The following is a 24,599-nucleotide window of genomic DNA, read 5'->3' as shown; positions in this document are numbered from 1 at the left end:
TGCTATTGCTATTTATTTCTAAGTAGATATGTATTACCCCTTGCTAAGCAAGGCAGTTAAATGACTTTGCCCCATTTTACAACTTTCTTGCCACAGTTGTTAAGTGAATCACTTGTTAAGTTAGTAACACGGTTGTTAAGTGAATCTGGCTTTCCTCACTGACTTTGCATGTCAGAAGATTGCACATGATCACATGATCCCAGGACACTGCAACCATCATAAACATATGTCAGTTGTCAAGTGTTTGATTTTGATCACATGCCCACAGGGATGTTGCAATGGTCATGTGAAAACAGTCACAAGTCACTTTTTAAAGTGCTGATGTAAGCTTTGAATGGTCACTAAATGAAGTCAAAGACTGCCTACAGTGTAAACTATATTGAATAAATGTGACCAAAAATAGGCCACTTGCCAGATTTTCTCACTTCAGTTTCAACTCAAATCACTGGATATTTTTTTTCCTCTGCTTATGGTCCTTAGTTTAGCTCCTTTCACCCTTCACATAATGATACAACATGTCTATGTCTGGTTCATCCATTATCATTATTCACATGAGTCTAACATGCCACTAGTGACAACGTACACATTCCTTCTTCCAAAATACACTCATAACAACTTGTATGATACCAATTCATACTTTTCACATACATTTTAGCTCTTTCATTCACCACTAAACCTACAGCTTTTCTTCTGTAAATTCTTCTAATGGAAAGTCTACCACAGCTATTAGTTTGAGCCTTATTTTAACATACACTTGCCTGCATTATATTGCACTGTTGAATAGCTGTGTGCTGTAGATGACTGGCTTCCTCCTGCAGCCTAAGAGCTGCATGACATATTGGTAGAGTAGCGAGAACTTCTTCAGGGATCCGTAAAGCACTCTGACAAGCTTGGACTGCGTGAACCTTTGGCTTCAATGATTCCATTTCCAAAAGCAAATGCTAGAAACATTGAGCATACATAAGCAATGCTACTATGTGTGTTTTTCAAAAATGAGCTAAAAGTTAATTTAATTATTAATTCTAGATCTCAAATGCTCAAAATGAGTTTTATGGTAGAACATTTTAATACAATAATGAATGGGATAATAGACCTAAGAAACATGGTAATCTCAAAGATTCAAAGCAGTTGGAAGTTAGGCTTTAATAAATGTATCTGTTTGGTTAGTGGTTTCAGTTCAACATGAGACTAAAAATTGAAGTACAGGTCCTCATGTAGTGACTGCCTCACAAAGTAACAGAATGGTAATGAAACAATAATACCTACATTGCAGCAGGTCTGCAAAGCAAAAGAAAACCTGAAGTAAAATCACAATGCTTCATTTAGATACCATTTCACTTAATGAAGTAAGCAACAACTTGGTCCCAATTGTGCTGACTAAATGAGGATTGCCTGTATTCTGAAACACATATGTACACTACTCTACAAAACCACTGTGAACTAAGATAAACCTAGAAAGTCATTTCTGAATATAACAAACACCACAAAAGCCAATGCTTCTCTTAGCTCTTCCAACACCCAAATGGAAGTGGCCAAACAGATGGGTTAGCTCCACCGTTCAATATCAGGATGATTCTTATTATTGGCATTCATCCTAGAAATTGAAGGAGGGTTTCTAGTCTCAAAGTAACCCAGGAATTAATAGTTCACAACTGTGATTCTGCAAGTAGTATCTCAATGGTATGATCAATCTACCTGTCGGTGAGAAAGTTGTTCTTTCAGACTCAAACGACCAATTTCTGGAGATGTCAGAGTGGCTTGAGCTTGCTCTAAAGCTGTACGAAGAGCTTTCACCTCTGCTTCAAATTTCTTCATATCCTATAAACATAAAATGTGTAGCAGAAAATATGAGTTTCAAGCAAAACCAAAAAACATGTTTTCAGCATCTTAATGTTTTATGAGTGATAAATATCTACACACTTTGTGTCTTGCTTGGGGAGCCCAAAGGCATGCATAGCCATGGGAATGGAGAGCACCCTGAATGTTCCTTCATCTTTCAATTAATTTTTAAGAATGTTTCTAATCAACTTTTGCCCCTTTTTAAATTTTAAATTTTATGTTTTAACATTTTATTGTACACCGCCCGGAATCCCTCATGGAGAGAGATGAGTATTCCAAACTGTAATAAGTAAATAAAAAATAATTAATTAACACATATTAAGTACAATAGTAGGATACATTTCAAAAAATAAAAATGAATAGATACATCTAAATAAATTATATTAGCACTGTGTTTTCCTAACACAGTTCCCACAGATGATTTACATATAAAGTGTTTTCCACATACTTTGGCTGCATCCTGAATATTTTGTAGCCGCTGTTTGATAGCCTGCTGTAAATCCTCAATCTGTCTGTGAAGATCTGACACTTGCTGAGACATCTCTTCAGTGAAATACACACTTGCCAAGTATTCTGTTTTTTCATGCATAGTTTCAAGATCCCTAGGAAGCTCACCAGCCTCTTCAAACATGGTCTAAATTGTATAAAATAGATGATGTTTAACTTTTCCAGCTGGAACTGAACTAAATTTTAGTCTCAAAATTAATTTAATTATTCCTTCTTTAAATCAGTTATCATAGGACAAAATTAAAAAATAGCAGCTATAACTTTGATGAAATATCAATTGTATTCTGGAAATACATTTTTAATTTCTGCTAATACAGAAGCTTTTATTAGAGAAATGATATTGCAATTTCCTTGTTTAATGTTTCCTGTTATTATGTCTTGAAAAACTTATCTAGAATCACTCCATTACCTGAAAAGATGCTAAGAGAAAACTTATAGACCTGAACTCTAGGCAGATTCATCTAAGTAAATTAGCAACTTGGAATTTCCACTGCATGAAAAGCCTGATCTCAGACAAAGCTTCTTAGTAGCTTTTCATTAATCTTGAAAATACTGAATATTCCTATTAAACTACTGTCGATAAGATCACTTGCAGTCTGTGATCAAGGTATCTTACTTCCCTTACTAGGCCAATCATTGCCTAGAAGCCCAATTATCCAGTGTTCAGGGGGAAAATATTAAGAATGGCTTGAACATATGCTTTGGGATATGTCTATCCTTGTTTGTTTTATTGAAATATACTGGACAGATTTTGGAAAAATTTTCCATATGGGATTGCACTGCCTCAGACTTGCTGTGCAATGCTGGGGTTCTCCTGAACTCACAACTCCTGCTCAAACAGCAGGTGGCAATTGTAGCTAAAGGGGCCTTTGTATAGCTTTGTATTGTGTGCCAGTTATACCTGTTCACAGATTGGAAGGTTCTTCTTATGATCACTTGTACCCTAGTCATGCCGTATACTGTAATGCTCTACATAGTTGCCCTTGAAGAGTAACTGGAAACTTCAGCTGATGCAAAATGCAGTGGCATGGGCAGTTATATATGGCTCAAGAGTACCACACATTATACTGTACCTCTGCTCTGCAAGTGCATTGCCAGTTTGCTTCCGTGTCCAATTCAAGATGTTGGTTTTGACTTTTAAAGTCCTTTGTGACATATGGCTAGGATATGTAAGGAACTGTCCCTCCTCAATTATATCTGCTCTTCTTATAAGACATTGCAGAAAGGATATGCTGGGAGGTGGGGGGCTTTCGTCTGTTAGGGCCTTTTCTACCGAAGTGCCTCCCTTATGAAACATCTCCTTCCTTCAAACTAAGGCTGACCCCATTCCTATTGATTTTCTGGAAGTCCTTCAAAACCTGGTTATAGCATCAGCCTGAGGACCCAGGAAACTTCTAAGTGTGTGTGTATGTGTGAGTGTGTCAATGTGTGCATATACTGTATGTGTTTGTGTTATACATATTTTACAGAGGGGTTTTGCTTTCTGCAAAATGCAAGTCACTTTTTCATGAGATGGGTTGCCATGCAAATTTGATGAATAACAAATACATTCCCAAGACTTTAAAAAAAATCTTAATCGTTTGTAATTCAAGAAAGCCAAATCATTTTACATATCTGTAAGTTAGGACAGAAACTTCACAGATGGTTGGTACTAAACAAAACAAATCTCACTTGTTTTAAGAGATGCAGTAAAAAATACTTTAGTTTGGGATTGGAAACTTCTGCTTATAGCTTTTTTGATGCAGCAATTCTTGTATTTATCGCTATTAGTAAAAAAAAGAAAAGGTCTGTGGACTATTATTACCTGGTGAGACATAAATTGATTGCGAAGTATAGTAGCAGAATTCCACATTATGTTACCATGTAATAAAATCTTAGCTTTTTCAATCCATTTTATTATGGATTCTAGCATTTCATTATATTCATCTAAATGGGAAGCAGCCTGCAAAAAACAAAATTCAGCAGATTTGAAGAACAAATGTACACAGGACTTAAATCTGCCTTAGTATAATCAGTTACTCAATTATTTAAGTTCTTTAATATTTACATTTCTCAAGTGAAGTATTATTCTACTAAACAATTTACATTAAAATTAATGCATTGAATATGTGCATATTATGCATGTGTTTTATACAATTATGCTTCAAGTATTCAAATCTGGTATATAAAAACATTGACATTGGTAGGTGAACAGATATTTGTGTGAACGCTAGATTTAACTATGGTTGAAAAGAAGAAAGTGTGGATTATAGGTATGGCAATATCAGGGCATAGTAAAATAGTAGAATAGATATCAAAGAATTGGAGAAGATCATAAAGTATCAAGATCTGAAAATCAAAGTTGAAAGATTGTGGCATAAACCAGGTATGATGGTTCCAGTGATGCTGAGTGCCATACCAAAAAATCCAGGGTGACACTTAGAAAATCTGTGCATATTCATTCAACAATTACAAAAAGCCACACTGCTTGGATGCACACATGTACTATGCAGATACATAATGATATCCTAGGTTCTTGGGAAGAAGTTGAGGCATATGAAGGCCAATACCAGGTAAAGAACTGGCAACTGTGTTTTCATATTGCTATGTATAATAATAATAATTGTAATAATTTCTGGTAACTCTGATGTATTTGTCACGTATTTGCATTAATTAAGGACTGTTTTTTTAAAAAAGAAGAAAGAAAATAACACAATTAGGAAACTGAATTTTGTAAAAACAGAATGGAGGATCATTTACAGAATCTGAGTCCTACATAAAGACTTTGTTCTACCTAACAGAACATACTCTGAATGATAAAACTTCAGAACATATCAGTTCAATATCATGCCATACCTGATTTAGCTTGGATGCTCTGTATTCCGCTTCCCTAATTATTTGTTGATGGAATTCTGTCAGTTTATTAATTTTGCCAGTCAGTTGTTTACCTAGCTGAGGATTCTGCTCTGCAAAGCTTTGGACAGCTGCCTCAAGTTCCAAAAGCTTTATGTTACAGCTGTCTAATTCTTCATCCAGGTTCTGTAGTAAAGGAGAATATTTTAGTTATAAGAAATCTGGTGAAAAGTTATTTGTATTCAGAATTTATGTTGCCTTTATCTTTTTTCATAATCTTTATTTTGTCAAGCAGCTCGGCCTTTTTTTTTAATCACACATGGGGAAAGGAAAACATGTTTTATTGCCACCTATAGTCCATTTATGGCTCAAGAAAGCAAGGGTGTTTGGCAACTAGTTTGCAATTATATCACGCATCCCATATGATTGTCATTTGCAAATGACTGACAAGCAAAGTCAGTGGGGAAGCTAGCAAGAAGTCACAAATGTCAATCATGTGGCACTGTGCCAAATGACTGTGTTGGATTCATCTAATGAAGGCTGCTGGGACTGCCATTATGAATCAATGCATCCATGTGATGTCATGCTTTGTCTGTTTCACTTAGCAATGAAGTTCCCAATCTCAATTACCACTGTTAACCAAGGAGTACCTGTACTACTACACACATTCAGCTGTTCCTACAAGTAATGACATGTTAATCCATCATGATTAAATCTATTTTATACTAGAGTACCTCATAAAGTTGTAACTTCCTGATATTGTAGTTCTGACGACTGCTGCCTCTCTATTTTTAATGGATAAAATTACACTCTCAACATTTCAGTCAGAATTCATAGAAAAAGGCCTTTTTCTAATCTTATGAAAGATAGTTTTGATTCCATCACATTCTTAAGAAAGGAAAATTAAATTTTAAACAACATATTTTACCTTTTGATCTCTTTTAGCTTGTGTTATATTATTTGTCTTCTCTTTCAATTTCAGTTGAATTAAATCAAGCTCTTTGGCTACATCTTGAATTTTGTGGTTAAATTCTTGATTTAATGTTTTGTGCTGCTGAGCTTCTTTTACTTTGGCTTCAATCTGCCAATTGAAAAAAAAATCAAATTTAAAAAAAGGAAGGAAAACAATTTTACAGTGCATATTATCAAAGACAATGTTATGATGTTTCTTAAATCAGAAAAATTACATTACTGGAACATATGATAGAGCCACAAACATTTATAATACAATAATGAAAACAATACATTACAATTTAGAGATTATTGGTGTGTTTTTCCTATTCTATCAGAAATAATAACTTAATAATATTCAGTTGAGGACAGAACTTTTCCTTTTAGTACAGGAAAAAAGCCATGGAAGTTTATTGTAAGATAGGAACACTGCAACAAAATTAATATATGCAATTACATATACAGTACTATGAATTACTATGCATGTGGACCTCATCTATCAAGGAATTCTGGCTGGTGGGTTTTAGGAGAAGAGCCTTTTCTGCTGTGAAACATTGTTTCCCCGAGGTAAGATACAGACCCAATCTTTTGGCCGTCCAAAAGGCCTGAAGATCTTGCTCTGTCAACTGACCTGGATCCCCAATGAAGATACATCATTCTGGAAATGGGTTCACGAATCCCATCTCCTCCCCTGGTGCATCTTGCTCCTTTTCTTAATCTTGTTAATTTTCAAGTAATGTAATGTTATTATGTGTTGTTTTAATGTTTTAATTGGTTTTTAATGATAGTAAGCCACCTAGAGTCACCTCCAGGTGAGATGGGTAGAATATAAGTTAAACAAATAAATAAACAAATAAGCATGCACAAAAATGGAAAAATTCAACATTACCCTTCATGGAAGAATGGTTGATAAAATTGACAGGCTGACTTCTTTGATAACAGAAAGGACAATAACTACATTTTTTGGTGCCTGAAAACCTTATGGGTTTTTTTGTGTAAAAATGAAGAAAATGAACTTGTGATTTATGATTTTGATGACTAGACAGAATAAATTATAGGTGGAAGAGAATTATAATGTAGAGCAGGGGTGTCAAACTCAAGGCCTGGGGGCCGGATCCGGCCTGCGGGGTGCTTAGATCTGGCCCATGGGTCTGCCCTGGAAACAGCAAAAGGCCAGCCTGCGGTGCCTTTACCAGCAAAGGCAGCCCTTATGAGCTCCGTTTTTGCTGGCAGAGGGTTGCAGGAGGCTCACATCTGAAAATGGAGCATGCAAGAGCTATGTCTGTGCACTCTGTGCTGGGTGTATATATAGTATGTATACATAGTGATGGTGGTGTGTCTAACCATACCACAGGTTAACTTTATATACAAAAAGTATGCATACTATAGAAGTAGAGTTTTATTGAAAATTAACATGGATCATCACCAAATTTATAGTTGCCATGGAATAGTGGGGAGTAGATGATAGTTATGTGGTGTAGATGATTTTGTTACTTTTGCATTCATTAATTTACCACTACAGCTTAGTTCAGTGACCCTTGTGAAATTTTAGCACTGAAACCTGCTGTAAAATTGTCATGTTAAATGATTTTTACCTGCTCATGTATATTTACTAGTGCCAAGCCTGCTTCTGCTAACTGAAGAGACAGCTCAGAAGGTAAAATGGTATAAAGTCCCAAGTATTTATTCTGCTGCTGTTCAGCCATTTTCTCAACTGCTTGACGGTGCATAGTGGCATCATTTAGGAGCATCTAAGGTATATGGAGGATAAAAAAGAAATATACAATGTGGCTTGTTCCACATTAAATCTGGCATAGAAATAAATTTTGATACAATTACAAAGTATTTTTAATTGGCTGTCACTGTGCTCAGACCACTATATCATCTTTATGTTTAAGCCTTTCATGGACAGCTATATGGATTCTGCACTGATTTTTATGCATAGTAATAGCTTCTCATTGAGTTACTCACAATAGGATACTATAGCATCCTGTGATTGTTATAGAAAAAAAAACCACAATAAAATAAATAGAAATTGTTGTGCCAGAATGTTGTGACATACATCATTAGTTCTCTACATTATTAAAATAGTTCTTTAGGTGAATTATTAATTTTGAGGTATGTTCTAAGATATAATTACAAGTTTTAATATATGTGCTGCTGAATTGAGCGTATGTTTTGTAGCTTGTACTATTGTAGCATTCTATAGATATACACACATTACTTTCACATATTCACAGCATGAACTTGTATTCAATAATTGGTATATGTTTGGCATACCTGAAGTTTTTCAAGCTGAGTATCACTTTCTATTGTAGGATTTAATAAATATTCTCTTCCTTCCTGTATCCAAGTTTTTACTTTATTAATCTCTTTTTCTACTTCTTCACGTTCCTTTAATTCTTGTTTAACCACTTTCTCACTTTTTTTCACCTTCTGTTGCATGCTTTAAAAATGTTTAGATGTTAGTTCATATATTTCATCTTATATAATGTCTGAAAATATTACTGTAATCAATGTAATTTACAAAACTAAATTAAACTAAAACTAAAACAAAACTAAAACAAAATATGTAACAGGGATGAAATTTTATTTTAGGGTTGTAATACAACAACTATGATTATTGTCATTGTTATTTAATAGGCAGGATTATAATGCCAAGTTTAACCATTACTTTTTTCTATCAAAATTCTTCTAGATTCTACAATATTTGGCAAATAGGCCTGAGGTAAATATGGAGGACAGTAAATCAAAATTGGTAGTTTTCTTCTTTTGCAATATCTTCTTGGCACTTTATTACAAGCTGCAGACTGCCAAGCAAAGAAACAAGCTCACTTGTATAGGGCTTTTGAATAACTCTCACATTCAGCAATAGTGGAAAAATACAGCTATGGTCTGATAACTATATTTGCACACTGAAGTAAACCCAATGTTATGCAACCCAACATTTATATAATCAGAATATTTTTTTTCTCCTCCTGCAGCACTGCTTTCCAAATCTACTTTGAAGAATTTGTTAAAATTCTAAAGCAGATTTGGGGGTGTGCACTAGAAGTTGTAGAATGGAACATGACATCAATGCTGCAGATTCCACTATTCTGCCTGTTCTGCTATAAGGAGAACACAGAAATATAAAATGTTTTCTTACTTATGGCATCTGTCTTGCATTGCTTTGATTTCTTGCATGATGGGCATTTGTTCCTGGGAACTAGGTGTTATTTCTATATCTTGGAGCAAACTAAAAGAATGCTGCTTGAGAAGACCCAAGGATGATAGCTGCTGTTCGAGTTCTAGAATGAAATTACTGTGATAATCTAGAAGATCCAGAAGTTCATTCTTTGAAGCTTTTTCTACTGAGCCCTCTGGTAAGCGTTCGTGCAGCTGATCAAGTGTCTCCGTTGCTTTTTGCATCTAAAGATAACAATTTTAAACAAAAAAACCCCCAATTTATTATTTTTTTAAAAGATATCATAACTAGACAGACACACGTGTAAAATTATAATCTATAATTTTCTCAAATTCAATATCTACACATTATGCACCAACTACACTGGGTCTGTCATGAGCCATCTTGGCCTCAGTGAATATGCTGTTACAATACACATGGGCATGCACACCCGTCCTACTTGTGTGAGCAGCCGGCAAGCATATGCACATACACTCCATTTGCATGAGCGGCAGACACACTTTCCCCATCACTTACAAAAATGGAGCTGCTTACATACTGCTCAAACTGAACGATCCTTCTCCGCCCACCACCCTGGCCCAGTCTGCAAAGCTGGAAAGGTTGGGGAACTCCAGTCTAGACAGCTCTTTCTCAACTGTGATTCCACAGAACCTTCGGGTTCTGGGAGAGGTGGTTTGGAGTTCCATAAGGGATTGTGCCATACAATGCTAGCATTCAGAGTGGTAGAAATTTTTACCTGCTGTGATTCAACTGCCAACCTGCCATTTTGCTATTGTTATAAACATTATAAAAGGTGGATTGTACAGATTAGAAGCAAATTGTATTGTGAAGCTTTGGGGAGGGGGGGAGGAGTTGTGATTTTTATACAGAGATTCCTCAGGATCTGGATATTATTTCAAGAGGTCTTCAAATTAAATTAGAAGAACTGTGTGGTATGGCATGCCTGACCTGATCATAGGATGCAAAAGATGCAACTAATCATATGAATGTTCTGAAATTAAGTTCCTTTAGCTCAGAGAGTCCTACTTGTTAAATGGAATTTGCCACTTATTTGATGCATTAAAACATTTGTTTGTTTCCTATTTGTTCAATGTAATTTAGATTCAAAACAATGGATGTGTTGCAATAGCAGAAAGTATGTCTGTTAAAACTAAGAGTACCTTTCTTCTGCATACCTCTATACTATACCCCTTTCTGTTTCATAGAGGTATCAAGAACCCAGAAGCAAAATAAAATATCAGAAAAATGCTGTTGATCAATGCATTGATCACAGTTAGCAAAATGGCAATACTGGATAAACAGTTTGAATATTAACCTTATAAATGCAATGTATAGATATGATGCATTTAAAGGCTACTAAGAATATTTGCAGACATTGAATACACTTTATCCTTATACCTTATCATTAAATGCATTCCATTTCTGCACTGATTCTTCCAAAATTCTTTCTTGCTCTTGGACAATACTTCTGAGTCTGGTCCATCGCTGCCAAACAGTTGTCATAGACCGACTTATGGTTGCCTTACTGACTATATTGCCTGTTTTCTCCAGGATGGATGCCTTTTCCTCCAGTGAAGTGATTGTCTCATGAAAAGAGTTCACCGTAGAGACTAGAGACTGAAAAAGCAAAGGAAATTATTTTTCCCGTTTCCAAGACAGCTTTAGAATTTCAAGCAAATGCATTATAGCAGAATCAAAACAAATAACCTTTGCTGCAATACTTTCCATTAGACATAATATTTACGTGTAAAGTTTATACTAGCAAGATGTAAATTTTACTGTATACAGAAGCATCCACTGTTTTTATATGTGTTAACAGATGAGTCGATCTAGGTCAAGGGTCTTCAAACTTGGCAAGTTTAAGACTTGTGGACTTCAACTCCCAGAATTCCTGAGTTAACATGACAGGAGAAAAATTCTGGGAGTTGAAGTCCACAAGTCTTAAAGTTGTCAAGTTTGAAGACCCCTGATATAGGTGGATCAATATAGATGTACAAATGCATTTCTGTGTATTCACATTCCAATGTAATACGTATTATTCAATACTCATCTTATAAACTATTTGGTTTAAATAGTACTTTAATAGTAATTTTACTGAATAGGTTTCAAAATACTACAAGCAAGTATGAAACAATTTTTTTTGCAATTGTGAAAGAGCATATTTGATTTTAAAATAAAATCAGTACTGAAATATTTTCACTTGCCTAAAAATAAAACTCTGATATTGAAAAATGCAATTTATGCAATGGTAAAACCATACCATAAATTTAATCAGTTCTGAGCTTTTTGGTTATCTTATCTTTAGCTAAGAATCACCCCTTAGAGAACAGCCTTTTTTTATACCACAAACCCCTAAACCCAAATGTTTGTGATTTAACTAGAAAAAATGACTTTTAAAACGTTTACCTTATGTGATACTAATTTTTCTTCTGCTTCCAGTTGGGAAGAAGTTTTAGCTACAGAAAATTCAGATAATTTCTTTTCAGACTCATTCATCAAGTCAATGATGTGTTGTCTTGCTATTTGGTATTCTTGCCACTGAGAAGCACATCTTGAAAAATTAAATATAATAAAAAGTCATAAGTTATACAAAATATAATCTTAGAATGTATTGCAGATAAATAAACAAAAATAAAATATCTTGTTATTGCTAACAAATATTCTTGTCATTAAACTAAAAGGCCAACATTTAGGCAGAATCTTTAAATGGTTTAATTTGATGGAAAAAAATTAACAATGTGATATTTTGCCATGCTTAGTCTCTAACTGAGATAATAAGATTCTAATAAATTATATTAGCCAGCAGGAAGATATGAACCCTAAATCTACCTTTGAAAGAGAGAGAGAATGGTTTGTAATTCAGATAAAGTTGTAATGGTGTCCCAAAATAGAAAACGCTGCCAGTATTTCCAGTAAAATGCGTTTTGAACAGAAAGCAGTTATTATTACAGTGGCTGAGCATTCAGATGTGAATGGAAGAATTGAAAATAAAGACAGATACCTATCTATGAACAACTATGTTTTAAAATATTGGACTTGTAACCAAGAGCAAAAACTAGGTTAATCTGCAAGAAGACACAACTAGTAAGAGATCTTCCAGAAATTATTTATAAAGAAGCTCATGGGGTCATTCTCCCTTTTCCAAATTGAAATACATCATTTTATTCTACTGTATCATTTTTAAGGCAACCCATTGCAATTATTTACTGGATCATTTGTTTAACATAGCATTTTATACAATGAACCAAGGTTGGAGAAGAATGTATCACATGGTTTTGTAAAATTCTCACTAATCCCTTTATCAGTAGTGGCCATAGGAGATTTCAGTATTTTCTTCCTTTTAACAAAAAAGTGTGTTTAGCATCTGTGCATCCATACTTTCTCCCTAGAGACTAATTACAGTGTACTATGCATATATGTGCTGCCTGTGTGTGTGTGTGTGTGTGTGTGTGTGTGTGTGTGTGTGTGTAAGGAAGCATGTGCTTGCATACTGTATATCTGTGAAAGTCCATGTCTATGAAGGTTCCATCAAAATAGGTTTATACATGTTACTTCTGTGTGCACCAAAAACCACAGGGCTGAAACAGAATGAATAAAAAGGTACCTTTGTAATAATTCTTTCTGACATTGTTCTTCTTGTTCTATTTCTATGCTCTTATCTTCTAAAGCCTTCACTGCCTGCTCCAGATCTTCTTTTCTGAGGGTTTGAATGAATGGCTCCATGTCAGACACAAGCATCTTTACTTCTTTCAAATGGAGTTGGAACTGTTTTTCAGTGTTAAAAAATTCTGTATGGTTTCTTAGGTTTTCTTCTGAATTTTCTATATCAAGGCCATTTTCTGCAAATTGGAGCAATACCTGAGCATCTTCAAGCCAGTTGTTAGCAGTCTGGGAAATTTGGTAGTATCTTTGGCAAATATTGTATAATTTAATCAAATTTTCCTGAAAACAAAACAAAATAATACAACACAAACATCATGTATGAGTAATAACAATATTCCGAATTCAGAGTAATGCAGAAGGGTATATGAACTGGAATTCTACAATCAGCAAATTATTCCAGAATACTATACATCAGGATATTATGCTGGACTTCATAAAGGGAATCGTTATCAAATTGTACATGTAGCTATCTGTCTGATTTGTTAAACAAATTCATTAATATTCCAAAAGATGTTTAAGAGCCTGGAAAAGTCCATGTCCAAGACCACAAAGTAGAAACTGCCATTCAAACAGATTTCTTTTTCTCCTCTAAGTAATTAAAAACTTTTTTGATGTCCTAAATCAAGGGTGTGATCCTAGAGCATATTACATATGAAACAAGTTTATAAAATTATTGGCCTGGTGTTGACCTTTATTCCACAGTGAAAACAGAGATAACAAAAAGATATTAAAGTGTTATCTCAGGAATCTGATAACACAAAATCTTGTGGCAAGAATTTTTAGAAGTACAATCTATGAAGTTGTCATATTTCACACAGTAGAGATGTCATTATCTCCTCTGGTGAAAGAAAAAAGGTCTATGTGTAACAATAGGATTTCCTGCTTGAGTAGGAGGTTGGTCTAGATAGAAGACCTCCAAGAACCCTTCCAACTCTGCTATTCTGTTTTCTAGGTTTAAGATGCAGAATTAGAGCAACAATTTGATGCATTTTTAATCTTTATGTTTTTTTTTTTGCTTTAGATTATAATGAAGTTTTGGCACCTATATATCATTGAAATCCAGCCTGAACATATTTGTATTCCACATCCATTATACTGTGGTAAATAATTAACAATAGGAATGCAGGACATACTGACCTGCCTCTTTTGTACTGCTTCCTGCACTTCACTGTTGAGTTCAGAGAGCTCAGTAAGGCTGTTTTCCAAGTCCACAGGAACCAGTTCTTTGGCTTTCGTGTATTTCTCCTTTTCTTTATTGCTTAGTGCTCTCATTATCCTTAGGCTGGATTGTACTTCTTCCTGTTGAATCTGAACTGTGCGAATCTCTTCTTGAATGCTATTCAGTTTTGCATCCATGTTTAATGGCTCATTCAGGTCTGCCTTGATGTGTCCCAGCCACTCCAGAGAGCGACAGATTTCAGTTTGAAAATCTATGCTCTCTACCAGCCTGTTTTCACACTCCACCACTTTATCCCCAATGGCAGTGTGCAATACCTTCAGCATTTCCTGCCAAGCTCGCACTTGTTGATCAGCTCCTTCGTGAACAGATGGGTCAAGCTGGGAAGAAAGCCCTTCAAGATGTTCAGCAATGTGTTTCAAAAGGATTCCAGAATCCTGAAGACTACCAGCTAGGAAATGGTACATTTTTAATTTTTCCTCAGCTGGAAGGGTTTCTTCATTCATTTCTGCTTCTTTTTCTTTTATGGAATTTAGTTTCACCTCAAGCTGCTTACACATTTCTTCATGTTCCTGATAAGCCACCATCATGTCTTCTAATTGGCTAAGTTTTTGTTCTATCTGCCTTTTTAATTTGTGATACAGCGTAGCAAGCGTTAACATCTCTTCTGGTAGCCATGGCTGCCCAGTGCTTCGGAAAGCTTCCTTCTTCTGGTTTAATTCATCTACTGCACTGCCAAGGCTTATGACTTCGCTTAGGACATTTTTGTAATCTTCCATAAGTGACACAGCTTCTTTAGCTGTAAGAGTAGAGGGGGTTTTACGCAAATTTACAAGCTGATCTTCCACTTCAGTCAGTGCCCTTGTTGTCAGTTCAATTAATGAGGCATATTCCTTACGGGCTGTAATTGCTTCTTGGACTTTACAGAATTTATCTTTAGCCAAAGCAATGATCATATTAAACTGTTGAGGCAAAGCACTGAGTTTTTCCTCCAGATAGGATCTATCCATTTCATTAAGTGATGGTAAAATTTCCTGGCCATCTTTTTGAACTATCAACAAAAGATTTTCATATTCAGGAAACTGTTCAAGAATCTGTTGATACTTAGCTAATTGAGAATAAAGTTCTGTGTTACTATTCATTAAATTGATTTCTGGGAATGAAACAATATCACATTGCTTTAACCAATGGCATGCTTTATCCAAATCTTCTTTAAAGTATTTCCTAGAAACTATATGTTTTTCCAGATCCATTAATCGCTGGCCACATTTTTGTAAAATAATATCATACATGTTTTGCAGCATGTGTAGTTTATCCAACACTTCACTTTTTTCTTGTTCTGTTGTTTCCTTCATAAGGTTCCTCCCTTGAGACCACAGTCCAGAGATTTCACTCTGGTAGACCTTAAGGCTGGCTTGTATAGTCTTACAAGATCTGATCTGTTTGCTCACATCTTCTGGTAGCAGACAGATATGTTCATGGAATATTACCTTTTTCTCATACTGTTTAATTTGATTCATGGCCTGAAGGGCTGCTAGGAAGAACTGAGTCCTGTCAGATAATGTCTTGTTTAAATGCTTTCTTCTCTGCCAAACCAGATCACTAAGGAAATCCACATGATTTTGGGCATCTGATAGAATTTTTTGGAGCATTTGTCTTTCATTAAGACCTAAATTAGTGTTCACTCTATCAGCATCCTTTATTAATGTTTTCAAAACAAGCTGCTTGGCTTCTACTTCACTACAAAGGGTGAGGTGATCCATGAGAAAATTTTGAGCCTGCTCAGGAGGTGGGCTGTGTTTAAGAGCTTCAGAGATGCTAGGCTGCTGCTCTTCTGCCCACTCCATTATTTCTTGAAGTTTGGTTTGCACAACACTCAACTCTTGTAAAGTGGTGACAGACAGTTGTATTTTCCTCTTGACTTGGTCCTCGAGCTGGATCCAGCACTGCTCAAGGTGCCCTGACTGTTCTTTGACTAGTTCTCTATCATCCAAATTTAGATGTTCAGTCACTTTTTGCCTCTGTTCCTTTAAGTTTTCAAGAGCAAGCCGTTTATCTTGCAGTGCCACTGACAACTTTTTCAAAGCCTCAAGATGTGTAGCTGTACTCTCAGCATCTGATCTGTTAAGCAAATACAAAAATGCATAGTAAACATTTATATTACAGAGCAAGTTTTAGAGAAAACTTTTTCATCATATGTATAACTGATTCTTATTGCAAAGTACTACGTGTGTGTATATTTTGACTAACAATATGTACCTGCAGAGTTCATAATATTAAACTCACATATAATTTCACCATTACAGCATCAAGTGTTCACCTTAGAGTTAGAAAAGGAAGAAACAAATGAATTTATTAATGAAATTCATTCCAATGAGCCTCTACACTCAGCAGCTCAATTATTGTTGGAAGGAGAAACATCTTTTTTTGTCTTCTTGTCTCTATTCATCTGAAACTCTACAACAAAACACTGCAAAGTTTATTTTGAAATATAGATCTGTGTATAGAAAATGCAAAAAAGTTATTCCCTGCATCCTCGTGCTGTTGCCTTCATCCCAACCTTAATCAGCCAAGGCATATTGGGTCACTCTAGTTTTGGTCAGTATAGCAATCCAGATATACCGCCACAATATTTTCCTGCTAGAAGGGTGGATCAAACTAAATAAAAACTGTTCAGAGTGCTGATAGCCTACATGATGAAATGTGAGAAAGAAAGCCACAAGAATCAGTTTTGTGGGGCTGCAGGTCTAGAGATAACTCTCTGATTTCTCTTATTCCTCTTCTACCCATGATAGCTGATCCCCAATCTGGAAGAGGAGTAAGGATTATAGCCTGCTTCTTAAATGCCAGCAGATCTTTATTCTCATGGATTACGTGGACCATAGGATTAGAGACATGGTAGGTAAAGGCTCAGCTCCTGCAGAATAGAAATTGGCAATTTTGGCATCAAATTTTATGCTGACATGATTTTCTTTTGGCTTAAGGATTGTTGTTTAGACCATTAACTGTCCTAGGGGAAAACCCATGGATTGCTTTGGTTGGTCTTACTCTACCTTTTACCTCACTAGTATCTTTCAGTGCTTTTTTCATGTATATGTGTAAAAATGGTGCTATCTAATAATATTCCCAGTGAAAAAGATCTAAATGGTGTAATAAAACATGCTGAGATAGAAGAGGGAGTACTAAGTTAAATGGAAAAATCTGAATTCCTAGTAATTCTTAATGCTGACCAAATAACGAAGCACATCTGTAGTTCATCTTGATCGAATCTGTCAAAAATAAGGCAAGGAGACCATCCTTACCTTGCCAAATGATCCCATTCCTGCGTAAAGTTTTCTAAATATACTTCTACCACATTTAAACAATCATGATATTCTGTTGTTCTCTGAAAATCTTCTTTTCTATGTAAAAGCACGTTGCTGGTTTGAAGGCAAAGATCAAGCCAATAGCTGCTCAAGCGTCCTTCTTCCTTGTGCTCTGGTGACTCCTGCCCTTCTGTCAATTTGCTCACTTTTTCAGTCACTGCGGTCAAAACTGTCTGTTTAGATTGCAGCTGCTGGCTGAAATCCTTAATATTAGGAGATACAAGAAGAAAATAGCAAGAAAAAATTCGGTTAACATCTAAAAGGGGCTGCTGAATTGAGTTTCAGATGCTACAACAAAGTAATATATTAAGACAAATGCATTTCTCTTTCATGAGATTGTAACATTTTTTTTGTTTTACTGACTCCCTTGGGAACACATTGGTAACACTTTTTAAATAACAGAATAATAGAGTTGGAAGGGATCTTGAAAGTCTTCTAGTCCAAACTCTGCTTAAGCAGGAAACTCAATACCATTTAAGACAACTGCAACTGGTAAGACAAATACCAGCATCTGACATAGTCCAGAAGCTATCAAACTACAGCTTGTAGACCAAATCTGTCCCACCACCTGCTTTTGTATGGCCTGTGAACCAAGAGTAGATGAACATGCCCGAGCTTCAGCTCTGCTCAAGGGCAAGGGATGGGGCTGAGGATTGAAGCAACTTGGGTGATGGCAACAGTCTATCAGTGGGCTCCTTGTTACTGGTTGGTACTGTCCAATGGCTGTCATATTCCTTGGACTGCAAACTTGCCAGATGCATTTGTGGAGAGGAAGGAAGGGTTGGATCAAGGCCTTTACAGCAGGGATCCCCAACTTCCAGGCTATGGCCCAGTATCAGGGTGCAACTTGTTGGGAACTGGACCGTGCAAGGGGTGGGCAAGCGTGCCCACCACTTGTGCAAATGGAGTTGCTCACACACATGTGCGCCTGCCACTTGTACAGAACAGTGCCCTCTCCCCACCTTGCTGGCTTTCCACATAGCTGGAAAGCTTGATAAAGGTTAATAAAGGATACTACAGAACCCTCTGCTTGCTGTAAAAAGTTTTTCTTCTTTGAATAAGTTCCATGTGATCATTTGATTCTTCGTCCTACGAATCCAATATCCTAATGCTGGACTATACTGTTGTATATATTCCATTTTCAGAATTCTTTGGATAACTGCAACTGCAACATCATGTACTTGCAGTTTTATGTACTTGATTTTATAATTTATTTCCTGAAATTTCATTTTCTTGCATCTTCTTTTATTTTAACCTGAGAACCTCTTATTTACGGATTATAGTGGATGTTATGGAAACAAATTCAGTTACAGAATTAAAAAATCTGTTCCAATTCTGTAACTTCTAAAACAATATAACCTGAATGATAAAATGCCATTCCTGTTCCAATTTGTTCTGAGTGTCTTCATTTGTTCAAAATAAATAATATACAACAGCAAGGTGCATGTTTCAAATGAATTGTAAGAAAAGTGTCTGGGTTTCTGAAGTGCAGCAATTTTGCTGCAGTTCATTAAAGCGGTGGTCTTTTTCAGGTTTCTGAGCTTTAAAAATGTTACTGCTGGTTAATTTTCTATTGTCACAAGGATGGCAGACAATTTCAGAAGTTATGTATAATTATGTATTTCTTGTTAATAAAATAAGAGATGCTCCTTACCTTCACCTGTAAAACCATATTATGAGCAATGTTTAATTCCAGCTCTGCCCCCCGTCTCTTCATATTCTGCAATTGCTGTTCTGCGTCCTGGAAATAAATCCAAAGTTCCTCTTTCATTTGCTTTATTTCTTCCCAGCCCTGAGCAAGATACTGGGAGTTCATTATCCTATCTTCAATCTGGAAAATACAGGGAGGAATAATGACAATATTTTAATGTAATTAATTCGGAGCTGCCTTAGATGTACACTATCCATTTATGTAGGTCAGGAGATTTACATTAGAAGGGAGGGTGGACAACCTACAAGAGTGGAAGATAAACAGAGTGTGCATAAGTCTCTAATGCTCATGTTACATGAATACTATGCACATTAAAACAGTTGTAGCCATTATTATAACAGTTATACTTCAACAAAGATTCAATCTGAATAAAATGTAAATTAATGTAGTATTCTTAACAAGTCAGATGTACCTCACTGTCAGGAAACAACAGATTTTCTTAAAGAATTAAACATAGCAAATTAATATATTTGAATTATGTTCCAAGTTATATTCTTTCCTCTTTGTTTATTATCTTTCATTCTGGAGTCTAAAGAAACAACTTTTGTAAGCATGACTGTAAGCATATTTCTTTATTAGCTAATTACCTAATTGGTGAGAAAGTAAGATAATCACATGTCTAAAAAGAATGAGAGAGCAGCTGCTACAATTTATCCCATACAATCTCCTTTGTTAATTGAAGTACATCTTTTCAAACAATATCACCTAATATGAACCTGTCTAATTACATGTCTAAGAAGAATTACAAAACAGCTGTTATAGTTTATCCCGTACCGTTTGCTTTGCCATTTGAATATCTGTTGCTGCATTTTTTACTGTGCTGTCTGATAAATCGTCAATGGAGCATAATAGATCCAAATAGGTGTTTGCCTGCTCTTGCAGGGCTCTAAAATATTTAACCTAAAAAGAGTAAGGAAAGATTTTCAACCAAAAGATAGATATTCAAATTCCCCAGAAAATGCTTTGAAAGTTATAAAACATAGCAATATTGCTACTTCTTAAAAATAATGAAAAATAATAATCTGTTCAGAATATTGATATAAATTACACATTTCTTTCTGTAAATATTAATAAAGTAACCCAAGGGATCCTGTATTGATTATGCATCTGCACTGTGCACAACATTAAAAATATGAATAGTTCAGATTACATTTAACTTTCTAATTAAAAGTACCTTTGGCTTCCCCAGATCTCTCTCTGTGTGTGTGTGTGTGTATTTGTGTGTGTGTGTGTATGTGTGACTGTGAGAGAGAAAAAACAGCATTGAAATAGAGGGTGGTCTTTGAGTCTTGCATGCGCAAGAAAAAAATGGAAACAATTTGGAAACCCACCACTGGTGTGTGTGTGTGTGTGTGTGTGTGTGTGTGTTTTCTTAAGTTTTCGCGGGTATTTACATGTATGGCATTCAGCTTTGTTCGGGTATTTTCCCACGTCATTGTAGTTGTGCTTTTAAAGTTGTAGCAACGTTTTGGCAATATCTCATCTGCCATCATCAGGCTTCTGTATATATGTTTTCTGAGGTTCTCATGGTATTTATATATGGATCTTTGGTTGTTGGGTTTCTCCGCGTAAGATTGAAGTATCTAGGCAACGTTTCGATGAAGTCTCATTCATCATCTTCAGGCTTCTGTCTCCGGCTCTGTGCTTCTCAGAGTAATGGAGATTGCAGCAGCTTCCTCCTTTTAACTGCCAGTGGGGTGGGACTTGATTGGGTGGGGGCTTGGCTGTGTTCTGATTGGGTGGGGTGTGTTCTCATTGGTAGGGGGTTTGGCTGTGTTCTGATTGGTTGGGGGTTAGCCGTGTTCTGATTGGTTGGAGCGTGTTCTGTTCAGGTGGGGGCTTGGTTGTGCTCAGGTTAGTCTTAGTTGCTGGGGGATTTGAGCTGGAGAGTTGTGATCTGGCTGTTTGGCTTCTAGTTCGTGGTCCTGCTGCATCTTCATAGTGGGTGTCGGTTTGCTTCATGTATGGCTCGGAGGGGTTTGAAGTGGGTAGTGATGCAGCTGCAGTGCAGCTTCTGGTCCATGGTCGTTTCTCATTTTCTGAATGGGTGGGAGTCTGTTTTCTACATGGAAGTGTGGTGGTGGCATCTTGTGTGGCTCTTATGGGTGTGGGTCTGGTGTCCTTCTTCATGTTATGTATTCGTCTGTTCATGAGGGCGGGTTTCCAAATGGCTGGAAGGCGGGAGGTGTCATCTCGTTTGTTCATGCTGTGTGGGCGTTTTCTATCTCTATGGCTTCTCTGATTATTCTGCTGTTGAAGTGTTCGGTTTTGGCGATAATTCTGGTATTTTTAAAATCAATTTCATGTCCTGTGGCTTTGAGGTGTTGGACCAGGAGGAGGTCGTTTCTTCTTTTTGATTGAGTTCTTATGTTCTTCAATGCGTGCACTTATTCTTCTGTTAGTTTGTCCAATGTATGTGGTAGGGCAGGCAGTGCAGGGGATTTCGTATACTCCTTGGTTTTCTAATTCGATTTTGTCTTTGGGGTTTCTTAGGATGGTGGATATTTTTCTGTTTGTGCAGAATGCTGTTTTGATGTTGTGTTTTTGGAGGATCTTGCTAATTTTGTCTGTAGTGCCTTTTATATATGGGAGGAGGGCTTTGCCGTTTTCTTGTTCTCTGTCTTGGATTTTGGTTGGGGTTTCTTTTTGGATTAGGTGGGTAATCTTCTTTCTTTGGAATCCATTGGCTGTAAGTACGTTGGTGAGAGTGTGTAGTTCGGTTTTTGGTGTTGTTCATGCTAAGCATTTTGTTCTGGAGATGAGTGTCTTGGCTACAGGAATTGATCTGTGCTGGGTGGTGGTGTGAGAGTGCATGTAGATAGCGGTTAGTATGTGTTTTCTTCTGGTAGATGGTGTGTCCTAGGGAGCCATTGGATCTTTTGTATACCAAGACATCTAGGAAGGGAAGTTGATTGTTGGCTTCTGTTTCCATGGTGAATTGTATTTTGGGGTGTAGGCTGTTGAGGTATGTGAGGAAGTTGTTCAGTTTTTCTTTCCCGTGTGGCCAGATTATGAAGGTGTCATCTACGTATCTGAGCCAGAGTTTGGGTTTGTGGTCGTATTTTTCTAGAGCTTGTGTTTCAAAGTGTTCCATGTAGAGGTTTGCAATAACAGGTGAGAGGGGTGATCCCATGGGTGCTCCTTCTATTTGTTTGTATTTTTGTCCATTGTAGGTGAAGTAAGTATTGGATAGGCAGTGGTTGGTTAGATCTAGGATGTGCTTGGGGGGGTTGTATTTGTTTTGGATGGCTGTCAAGGCTTCTTTTATTGGCACTTGGGTGAAGAGGGATATGACAAGCCCCCACCTGAACAGAACACGCCTCCAACCAATCAGAACACGGCTAACCCCCAACCAATCAGAACACAGCCAAACCCCTACCAATGAGAACACACCCCCACCCAATCAGAACACAGCCAAGCCCCCACCCAATCAAGTCCCACCCCACTGGCAGTTAAAAGGAGGAAGCTGCTGCAATCTCCATTACTCTGAGAAGCACAGAGCCGGAGACAGAAGCCTGAAGATGATGAATGAGACTTCATCGAAACGTTGCCTAGATACTTGAATCTTACGCGGGAAAACCCGAACAACCAAAGATCCACATACAAATACCCATGAGAACCTCAGAAAACAAATATATATATATATATATATATATATATATATATATATATATATATATTAATTATATTATATACACATTTACACACACACATGTATGTATGTATATATCATATGTGTCTTTCGATGGGCTGCCCAACTGAGGTTTGAATCATTTATTGACTTCACTGAAGAAAAAGGACAATTCTTCTTACTGCAGAATTAAAAACAACAGTTTGATTGTCTAAACAAACTATTCTTCATCTGAACACAGTAATCATTGAATCCTTCACTTTCTATAGGTCTTAATCCAGCCCAGTTTTCATAGCATTATAATCTTAAATATTATCTTTTGAAGAAAGTTCTACCAAAAGAAAAAAATGTACTTTTATATTTGCAAACTAAACTTAAAAGAAGAATTATTGGTGTGTATTAGAACACAATAGTTTTCATGGGTCTATTCCATGTTAAATTTATAAGCAGCATATTTTAAAGGTTTGTGCTGAGTAAATACCCAAAAATATCATTTTGGAAATTAAAAGTAGCTAGTAAAAAAAACATAGTTCTTATCATGTGCGTTTCTTTCTGTTTGTATGTCTTTATCACATTTATCAGTTGTAACATAATCAGTTTAACAAATGCCACAAACAAATGAGCTTGTTTTGTTTAGTGCAAAATTGTGTGATTGTTTTCAGATCATTGGGTAGGAATGAAAAGGCTTTTGATGACCAGATGACATGCTTAATATTTTTTAAGAATCTGGGGACCCTGTAATACACAGTGAGAGTTAGAGAGTAATGCACAATGGCTGGGGTTATATCATATTTTTACCCTATTCACTGAAATTGTTTGAGGAGATTCATCCACACTTGATCTAAGATTATCTTCTGGAAAGCAGAGTTGACACTTCTAATGGCCTCTGGAATATACTTCTGGTATCCTTGATGATATTTAAAAACTCTTTAAACAGAACCTACAGCTCAAATAAGTAGCCTTGGCTGTCGAAAAAAATTAAGGTCAAACTTAATTTGTTGGACAGGAGATATTGGAAAATTCCAGAGCTGAAGGCTAGAATAGCTAATGAAAAGGGGAGGGGAGGTGGAGAGGAGAGGACAAGAATATTTCCATTTAAATGGCTGATACCTGCTTAACAACATCTGCTGAACTGGAAGGTCGGTGAGGGTTGGCCTTTAACTCTGGACAAACTGTAGAAAGCCAAGCTTGGCATTGCTGAAGAGTATCCTGATGGTTAACATGTTTCTGGAGTTCATGCTCCAAACTTTGATATACCTACAAGAAATAAGAAGTAAGAATCCCTTTAATATTAATGATTATTACTAACTAAAAATGGACCCTTAGCCAAAAATATAGTCTAGCAGGTTAAACTGAGCTCTAGACTGTAGAAATCATTGTACCTTTATAATGCTGATTTATATATAAAATGAATATTTCCTATTCATTATTCCACAGTTTGTCTTGAAATATTCTACTTTTGTAAATATATATGGAGATTTTCAGTGATCCAGGTCAGGGTTGTCCCAAAGATGCTTTTTCAAAAGGCAAGTAGACATAGTTTTTCCTTGAAGACTGAAGAAGCTTCTTGGATGAGAAACAATATGTCTTCAAGGAAAAACAAAGTCCAGTTGACTTACCAAAAAGCAACTTTGGGACTACTTTTGCAAAAGTTTTTAGGGTTTCCCCAACTGTTAAATTCATTTTTCAAAAACTGTCAAGAAACCACGTACTTTACTTATTTTGAGCCAGTTTCT

The 24,599-nt window shown here is 36.2% G+C and overlaps 1 protein-coding gene across 2 annotated transcripts in view; it reads right to left on the bottom strand.

Moving 5' to 3' along the window:
* SYNE1 (spectrin repeat containing nuclear envelope protein 1) overlaps window positions 1–24,599 on the bottom strand; it is a 212,762-nt gene that overhangs the window by 110,293 nt on the left and 77,870 nt on the right. The window contains exons 58-74 of one of the 2 annotated variants that reach the window (XM_087939369.1): window positions 23,974–24,120; window positions 20,007–20,132; window positions 19,176–19,352; window positions 17,459–17,724; window positions 14,117–16,277; window positions 12,921–13,258; window positions 11,723–11,867; window positions 10,715–10,933; window positions 9,278–9,540; window positions 8,410–8,575; window positions 7,725–7,880; window positions 6,107–6,259; window positions 5,182–5,364; window positions 4,151–4,288; window positions 2,288–2,473; window positions 1,696–1,818; window positions 749–941 (exon numbers count right to left, since the gene is read on the bottom strand). In XM_087939369.1, the coding sequence (XP_087795495.1) occupies window positions 749–941; window positions 1,696–1,818; window positions 2,288–2,473; window positions 4,151–4,288; window positions 5,182–5,364; window positions 6,107–6,259; window positions 7,725–7,880; window positions 8,410–8,575; window positions 9,278–9,540; window positions 10,715–10,933; window positions 11,723–11,867; window positions 12,921–13,258; window positions 14,117–16,277; window positions 17,459–17,724; window positions 19,176–19,352; window positions 20,007–20,132; window positions 23,974–24,120 (5,140 nt within the window). The remainder of the gene's footprint in view (window positions 1–748; window positions 942–1,695; window positions 1,819–2,287; window positions 2,474–4,150; window positions 4,289–5,181; window positions 5,365–6,106; window positions 6,260–7,724; window positions 7,881–8,409; window positions 8,576–9,277; window positions 9,541–10,714; window positions 10,934–11,722; window positions 11,868–12,920; window positions 13,259–14,116; window positions 16,278–17,458; window positions 17,725–19,175; window positions 19,353–20,006; window positions 20,133–23,973; window positions 24,121–24,599) is intronic. The other variant, XM_087939379.1, reaches the window with a different exon arrangement.

Source organism: Pseudonaja textilis, chromosome 1 (assembly GCF_049901715.1).
Source record: "Pseudonaja textilis isolate UNSWEBS1 chromosome 1, rPseTex1.2, whole genome shotgun sequence".
Classification (NCBI taxonomy): domain Eukaryota; kingdom Metazoa; phylum Chordata; class Lepidosauria; order Squamata; family Elapidae; genus Pseudonaja; species Pseudonaja textilis.
The sequence above is the reverse complement of the archived record's forward strand: the minus strand, read 5'-3'. Positions and strand labels throughout refer to the sequence as shown.